The following is a 9,071-nucleotide window of genomic DNA, read 5'->3' on the forward strand; positions in this document are numbered from 1 at the left end:
AATAAATTCTTACCTGGATATTTCGTTCGTCGATGACGTCAAATCAGTTTCAATTCAATTCAGCTTCCTTTGGCCGATAGCAGCATAAATGTTCCGTGTTCAAATCAATATCAAGGTAGGTTCAGTGGTTTTATATCAATAGTTCAAAATAATTCATCGGCGAAATCAAATCAAATATAACGAAACAAATATTTAATAACGAAAAAAGAGTTAATACAACTTGACACTTCCGTGTCTACATGTTCACTGCTTGTTGATGCGCTCACAGCGCCCTCTCAGTGAGGAGGTTTTACCAGGTATTGTTGACAATTTTATTAAAATTGGTGTTTTTGATAAAAGAAAAGCTTTTAAATTTAAAGTTATATTTTTCTGTAACTTTAATACTAATTTGTGTGAAAATTTTTGAAAATTTAGTTTTTTCGCAATTGAATTGTTTAAGATTAAAAATATTTGCAATAATGTTGAAAGTTTTCAGGAAGCTGTGAATAATTTTTTAAATAATTTGAGTAATAATGATTTTCTTTTTAATTTTTGTAAAGTTAATTTTTTAATTAAGAAAATGATTGAAGAATTCTAGTTTTTTATATTTTCTTCTTTTAACAGGGTGCAATTCAAGTCTTAACTGAGCAACCCCAGTTGAGCATTCTATTAATTTGTTACGTATGTCTTTCTTGAATTCTTTTTTCTCAATCTGCGCAGTGTAATAGAGGGCGTTGTTTTCTTTAGTTTTTGTGTTTCATTTTCATTCAGTGTGCTAATGAAATCGATGTTTGACCTGGTTAAAGTAAAGTTTTGAGTTTTTATTTTCTGATGAATTTGTTTGAGTTTCGTTTCTAAATTGGTTCTTTGTATTTCATGTTTTTTCCTGCACTTCTATACAAAACCTTCAGGGTACTGAGGGTGTTACTTTAGACATTTGCCTCCCCCTCAATAGAAAAGGTTTTGTTTTATGACTACCGGAGCCGGTACCCCCTTAAGACGTCTGCTTCTGTGGTCATATTTTTATTTCCTTCGTTTTCTTTATTGCTACATTTATCCTTTTTGTGAAATTTCTGCTGCTTTTAAGCACGTTTTTTTCATAGAAGTTTTAATAATTTAAATTTTAAAAAAATTTTGCCTTCTTTTAGTACTGATTAAAGGATAAAATTGTTAGCAGAAAAACATTGTAAGCATAAAGATCTAAAAATCCAATACTGCGATTCATATTCACATGATTTTAAAATCATATTTCTCGAATCTTGTAGAAACTAAGTTTTTTCTTAAATTAGTTAATAAAAATGTGTGATGTTCATCATTAGTAGGAAATTTAGATGTAAATCTTAGTTCAAAAAATTACATTAAGCACAATTATATAAATTGATATTGAATGCTGGCATCAAAAAATTTCTGGATTTTTCACTTTGTGTCACAATTACACCTGAAGTTAAGATTTGCCTGTGGCTGATACTTTTGAAGTTTGGCTACTACTTCTGATATTTGATTCTTTATTAATGAAATACCTTAAGAACAATTTTTAGTTATTGATAAGTCAACAAATTTACATTCTTAAAAAAAATGGTTTCATTTCTTTTCTTCGAATTTAAAGCAGAAATAGTATTTTTTATTTATTTTATTCAAATTTGAAAAAGATCTAGTTCTAAACTGTATAAAATACCGTTTCAGGGTAAAAATTACTGTCCGCTGTTAAAAAAGTGTCTGCTTTGCGGAGAATGTACATAGTGCAGGGGTCGCATTCCCCCTAAAATTCTTAAAACTATGTGCAAACCCTAAAATTCCTAAAGATCTGATAAAATTTGGTTGGTGTTCCAAAAAAATTAGAGTTATAGGCTACATGTAAATAAAAAAACAATAATCTAAAATATTAGAATTTAATTACATTAATTAAAACTGTTTTAATTTTGCCACATGGGAATTCTGATCCTGAGAGAGGTTTTTCTATAAATAAAGCAATGCTTAGCGTGAGTTACCATGAAAATACTTCTATTATGTCTCTTAGGCTAATCAAAGATACCATTCGAAATTATGGAGGAGTGCTGAAGATCACCACAACACTATTGAGGGCAGTAAAAGAGTCTCACAAATCATATCATGAATATATTAGCAAAATGATCATAATTAATTTATTTTTCTCTAACTTCTAATATAAATTGCTGATTTGAAATCTAATAATATCACACAATAGTTTTTCTTAATAAGATAAGGTAAAGGGTATTAATAAAGTTATGATTAAAAAGGTAAAAATGAAATAAAAATCAAATAAAAAATTTATTTATTTTAGAGAGGAAGGCTCTTTTTTTAAAATATTACTATAGAATTTTAATTTATGGTAATTTTAATTAAAGATATGCAGATTATTTGTTCTGATTTTTCGAACTATTTTTTTTAATACTTTTATTGTTTATATAAACATCGCAGAGGATGAGAAAGGGAATTGTTTACAGCAGTGTTTCCCAACCTTTTTTGTACCATGCACCACCTAAGCCTTTCTAAAATTCTTATGACCCACTATGTAACATATACATAATTTTTAATACTAAGAAATCGAATTGCTCATTTAAGAAACTTAAGAAATTGTTAGCGAAACAAAGTAAGTAAATTTTCAGAACATATAATGAAAAACTAAAATTCAAATTCGAAATAATTTTAATAAAGATTTTTCTATAATAATTTAATATTTTAATTTAGTGAGATTCTTGCCCTTGATGCTTGCTGCACGTAGATTTTATCTTAGGTTCCAATTTGGTTAGCNTTGGTATTCAGTATTGTCCATTGACAAAATTAACCCAGTGTTTATTATTATAATAAACAATTTTCGTAAATTATAACGTATATAAGTATCAAAGATATGAGAATATAAATTGTTTAAAGTATATACAATTTAAGACAGTGTTATTTTTGTTAATATTTAAGTTGATACAGTTTTTATATGGTATATTTTTACTTCATGAATGATTAAATCATTTTCTGTATACTTAATCTGATAAGGATAGGAAAGATATGAAATAGCGATAGTGAATTTTTTTTATACGTATATCGCTTATAATAATTTTAAGTTCGTAAAGTTTTAGTCAAATATTCCTTACTTTTTTATTTGGCGTTGCATTTTAATTTACGAATTGTTTTGGATTTAATAAAGAATATTTAATTTTTCCAAGTTGGTGTTAATTTATTTTTTCCCTTAATTTATTCTCACTTTTGCCTGTTCCTGAATTATGCACTTAATTTTTGATAGGTAATATGTAAAGTTGAAAATTCATTTCTACACTTTAGAGATTTCATTCTTAACTTAATAAATTTCAGAGCTTTATTTTATGGCTTGCAATTATTTATGATATGTATGGATGAATAAGAATAATCTTCTGTTATGTAATAAACTATACCGTGTGATCTGTTTTTATCCTAGCAAAATCATATATTTATATTACCCCTAAAATTTTTTGAAAAAAGGCTGATAATGGTTTATTAATAGAAAATTCCTGGGAAATTAGAAATATACTCTTATTGAAAGCTGTTTGTTTACTAGGAGTGTCCATAAAATGAGGTTTCACTGTATTTTGAGAGCGTAAGCTATGAACTCTATCAACTGTCATCTATCAAAAGGTATCAAATAGAATAGTGTCTTTTATACTAGTAAATTAGAATTTTACAGTTGTAATAGCTACGCTCTGAAACTGAATCGGCGTCTGTGTAATTTAGTTTCCTACTTTTGAACATAAAATAAATGTTTCTTAATTGTTCGAAAACATGATGTTAGATGAAGTTCTGACATTTTAAGAAGCATTTTTGTCGGCTTAAGATTAGTTTCTGAAATTTTATACAGAGTGCAGCACATATTATGCAATCTGTACAATCTGTTGGATTTTTATTTTTTCATAATGGCAACTATGAAAAGATAAAACTATACATTTTACACTTTTAACACAATTTGTAAATTGTCATTTTTTTTCAAACATTGGTGGCTGCTATTATTTACAAATATGAGAATCCTCTGCTTTTCCGCTATCTAATAATTTTTCCTCAACTTCTGATTTTTATCAGATTTCCGTTATAATATGACAAAAAATATAATTAGAACTTCTATTAATTTCTAAAAGTGGGTTCAATAGTGCACGTAGTCGCTAGAAGAGTTAGGCCTGCTTCCCCGCTACAGCTGGATAAAACGGTGTGGTCTCTATAACTAAATCGATGTATTCGAGGGATTCATAAGATATTGAAATAGATGAAAAAAATTAACAGATGGAGGCATATGTAATAACAAAACAAAATGTAACAGAATATTTTCACTTTTTTAGGGGGAAGGGTAGTTTGTTAGAGGGTTGCACCCCCTTTTATATTATTCTGCCGGCGCCCTTGTTAATAGCTGATACATAAACCGTATTTTTATGTTAAAAGCATGGTTGAGTTTGGAGACAATCAACTGAGTACGCAAGTTCACTTGTTCGTACATAGCATAACACGTCCAGTGTTGCACAACCATGCTTTTATATATTGTATATATATATATATATATTGCATTTAATAATGATTAGCTCAACTATAAACAACTATACAACAATGAAAGNTTTTTTAAAGTTTACTGTGTTGTGCCTTTTTCAAAAAGTATGCTGAAATATTTATTTACTGTCGTTTACAAAGAAAATTGACTGTCGAATTTTGATTTTTTTTCTTTTCTTCACCTAGCAATACCACCACTTGCATGATAAAACCAGTGTAAGATTGTTTTTGATCACACATATCAAAGGCTTACTTTCTCCCCTGATTTCAATCGTCTAGGAATTCTCAGAATTGGTATTCTCAGCAATTTGGAACAACGTTGACATTACTGTGCTCTAGGAGTTAGTAATGCATCGTGGTCTATTGCAAGTAATCTAAACATGGGGGGTTTCATAAGAGTAGTAGTTTTATTTAGGTGAGACACTTCCCTCTTTTTTATTACATATTCGATATTTTTTTCCCTTTCCAGATCAGGTAGGGATACAGATTTTCATGTTCTAGGACTCACTGGTTTTTGTGCCTAACTTTCAATACTTTAATTAGTGCCGACAATTGTGTTACAAAATCTGATATGAAAATATACTTTCCCCAGGGAGAACACGGAAAATCTGGAATTGTCAGAATTTTATGTTGACTAAAAAACAGGGAATAGTCAGTAAAAATTGCAATAAAAAAATTATGACCTGGAAAATAACTTGTCAGTAACAGTTATTGACGCCGGTGGCTGGGTGGTAGCGCTTCCTGTGCCACAGGTCCTGGTTTCGATCCTCGGGCTGGGCAGGGTTGACTCAGCCTTTCATCAGTGGGTCGATGAATGAATACCAAGCATGCTTAGGAAGTAAACACTGGGGGTTCCGCGTTCGACTGACCACCTAACCAGAACATCTGCTACCGCACCTCAAAGTCAAGAAAACTGAGATGGGCACAGTAGGCCTTGGCCTTCTCTGGTCTGTCGCGCCATTGAGTTTAGTTTAGTAACCGTTATCAGTTATTGAGATTCTGGTTAAATAAGTTTAACATCTATTAAAAATACTTGATATGAAAATTTCACATTTTAGTGAAGCTTCTATGCTTTGATCCTCATTCAGTGATATTTCTTCGCACTTAAGTTCAATAATGTCAGAAATGACCGGTGGTAGCGCTTCGCGCTCCTGTGTCACAGGTCCTGGGTTCGATCCTCGGGCTGGGCATGGTTGACTCGGCCTTTCATCCCTTCAGTAGGTAGATAAATGAGTACCAAGCCTGCTTGGGAACTAAACACTGGGGGTTCCGCGTTCGACTGACCATCTAACCGCAACATCTGCTCTTGCACCCCAGAGCCCAAGGTCAAGAAAACTGAGATGGGCACGGTAGGCCTTGGCCCTCTATGGGATGTCGCGCCACTGAGTTTAGTTTAATGTCAGAAATAATCAACATAAGTCTGCAAAGTTTTCTTAGTTTTCAAAATTCTTGAAACTTACACCTTAAAAGACTGCCGTGAGGTGTTCTGGATTATTAAAGAGAAATTCATAGTTTCTTGAATTTGCAGTAACACGTCTTCATAGAGGTTATAATATATCTGCCATATACATGGTGCGTAGCATCTTTAAAGGTGCTTATTTTCGTTTTATAAAAGCCTTTAAGGGTGCTATTTTCATTGGGTGTTTTTAAAAAGTGTTTAATTTTCCCTTTCCGTATATGAGATTTTTTTCGTTACCATGTCGAATTTCGCCACGTATGAGCTGGGCTTGGTGAGAGTAACACTCCTATTTTATAACTGGAATTATCATTTACTCTTGAATATTTTGACATGTTTGATTTTAATCCTCTGGATTCAGGGGTCTGTCCAGACATTTTGTGAAAGGTCCATTTTTGTAAAATTGTGAAAAAATTACTCGTAATTTGTGAATCTATACATCTATACATAATAATAAACGCGGCTGTGTGTGTGTGTGTGTCTGTAATCACAATATATCGCCCCAGAAGCCTCNTACAAAAAAAACTTTTTCAAGGAGTTTTTAAATTGTAAAGACATAACAAGATTATGCTCAACACTGTAAAATTATAATTTAAAAAATAAACAGCAATTGCTGCTACTAAATTAGAGATGCAACATACAAATATTTGGTATTAAGCCTATGCTACTAAACGCAGAATAATCATTTCGGACGAATAAAGGAAGAAGCGTCTGCCTTAGACAAAATTTAGTTCGTTTACATCTGTCTTTCCTCCCACCCCCATTCCTGGGAAGGGTTTATTCGATTAACAAATCAATAATGAAGATGCACAAATTTGCGAAGGGTCCGATTACAAGAAAAATTATTTTGTGAATGGTCCGTTTTTATGAAAAGATATTTTGTGAAGGGTCCGTTAACAGACCCAAATTTCTTTTAAACAGCCCCATTCCTCAGCTGAAAGTTCTAAATGCAAACAAATTATTAGAGGACAACTTCCTCACATCTTGTTCCTGCTACGATTTGCTTGCATTTTAAAAAATTTTCCACGTTTGATAATGTATGGCTTTAAGTTAACCCGAATAGTCTGAATTCACTTTCCTTGCACTTCAAATAACTATGTCAGTGAAAAAGGACTTGCCAGGAACATTCGCTCTTAAGATTGCACTTTATGTAGTTTAATTGGTTTCATTATAGCATAAAATCAAGATAGCTTTATATTAGTGGGACATGCCTTAGTTAGCATTTTATTCATTAGTATTAATTTTGTGTTTGAACGTTCTGTTTGTGTTTTATAAAATCAACTTCTAAAATAGTTTCCTTTTTTCCAGATTGCAGATCTTTTAAATGGGGAAAAGGAAAAGAATTTTTAGTACAATTAATCCTTTTGAGTTAAAGCACTCTAGAAAAAAATTTTTAGAAGGTCCTAGCTGTTCTCTCAACTATTTTCAAGATGATAGTGATTTGATATCAAATAAGACTGAGAAGAAGAAGAAGATTGATGCATATAAAATTGCCCTAGAATGTGTAAATAATGATTGGAGAAAAATTAAATACCGATGTGTGAGGAGTGAATCTGCTTCTGAGAGTAGCTCCAAGGACAGGTATGATGTAGCTAGAAATGTGTTGCAATTTGATAGAAAATATGTTCGAGCAACCGAAGACATTCAACAGTGGAAGATACTTAACAACATTAAAGATTTCAATTTAGATTACATTGTGAAGAATGTTTCTAACGATGAATTTATGAATGATATTATACAGGATCTGCATTTATTAGCCACAAGAAACAATCTAGATACAGCACATAAATTTAGAAAGATGTTAAGTGATGAATATGATATATTTTCATATTTTAAAAAGAAAAACTTGAAGCGAAATTTTCCTGGAACCGAAACTGTTGTTCTCTTAAGCATAATTTGCCGAATTTATTCCACTGGTGTAACGCAGCATCCAGTTATGTTACCTGCAACGATATATATGTGCGACATATTGAGTGCAAACTTTTATCAGTCTTATAGTAACATCACTATTAGGCTTTACGTTTGCGAATTATTAAAGAATTGCATCTCTGAGTCAAGAAAATTTATCCCAGAATGTATTCAGTTTTTGAAAAATGTTTTTGTCTTAGCCTTGGCAAAAAACATAAAATCTCAGAAGTTTCATCTGATGATTGCCGAAAAAGTTTCAGTTGAAGAAATTCCAACCTTGCAATTGTTTCCAAAAGATAAAAAATTGACTGCACTGAACAAAAAAGTTGGTATAATTTTCGCGGCCGCTAATCTGACATTTTGTTTTGCTACCCTGTACAAGGAATACCCTTCATGCAAATTTGCATTCCAGCCAATATTAGACACCCTCATCCAGCTTCCTGTTCATCTTTATCCTGTAGAAATGGAGACGCTGATTAGGAGACTCATTGAATTTCTAGAGCGAGAGACTCCTCCCTTTCGCCATCTTACACAGACGACTAAACCGAAATCCTTAAAGATCTTGGAACCGGTGTTTGAGTGTCAATACGAGTCTCTTGAGAATTATGAACGGCAACAAAAAAATCTAAATATCAAAGACAATAAGAACAAGGTAAAACTCAGCAAAGAGTGTGAAAAGTTAAAAAGAGTGAAACAGAAAATCAGAAAAGAAGAGAGGAGTCTTCTGAAGGAAATCAGAAAATCTGCTAAGGCCGCTGCAGCTGTTAAGTTAGAAGAAAAGCTGACATTGGATGCAGAAAGGGTAAAAAAGACAGCAAAAATATATAATGAACTTGCAGTGCAAGAACATGAGTTTAAAAAAATGATAAAAAAGAAATAAAAGTTTTTTTTCTTTCATGAATTGAGATCTTTTTTTTAATATGATTTAATAGCTAATTTGACTTGAAAGGGCTATGTAAATTTGTAAGTCAGACATTCAGTTTGAAAGCGAATCAGTTAAACAGCTTTCTGGTGTTACCCAGAAAATGTGCACTATGGGTGGTTTTTTTAATTTTTTTTTTTTATGTCAAGGTTCCCACGGTACTTGAAAGTCCTTGAATTTTGTTGAAAAAATCAGGGCCCTGAAAATTCCTTGAATTCTGCCATAGGGTGCTTGAAAGTATTTGATTTTTTAGGAATTAAAATAATATTAATCTTTCTTACAAATAAACAG

General features: G+C 31.6%; 1 protein-coding gene across 1 annotated transcript; it reads left to right on the forward strand.

Moving 5' to 3' along the window:
* Nucleotides 1-7,251: 7,251 nt before the first annotated feature.
* LOC107443821 (nucleolar protein 14 homolog) lies at nt 7,252-8,755 on the forward strand (the record flags this gene model as incomplete). The annotated part of the gene is given in 1 exon segment (XM_016057824.2): nt 7,252-8,755. A coding segment is annotated over 1 exon segment (1,464 nt). The 3' UTR covers nt 8,739-8,755.
* Between the last annotated feature and the right edge of the window lie 316 nt (nt 8,756-9,071).

The sequence above is a fragment of the Parasteatoda tepidariorum genome, chromosome X2 (assembly GCF_043381705.1).
Source record: "Parasteatoda tepidariorum isolate YZ-2023 chromosome X2, CAS_Ptep_4.0, whole genome shotgun sequence".
Lineage (NCBI taxonomy): Eukaryota > Metazoa > Arthropoda > Arachnida > Araneae > Theridiidae > Parasteatoda > Parasteatoda tepidariorum.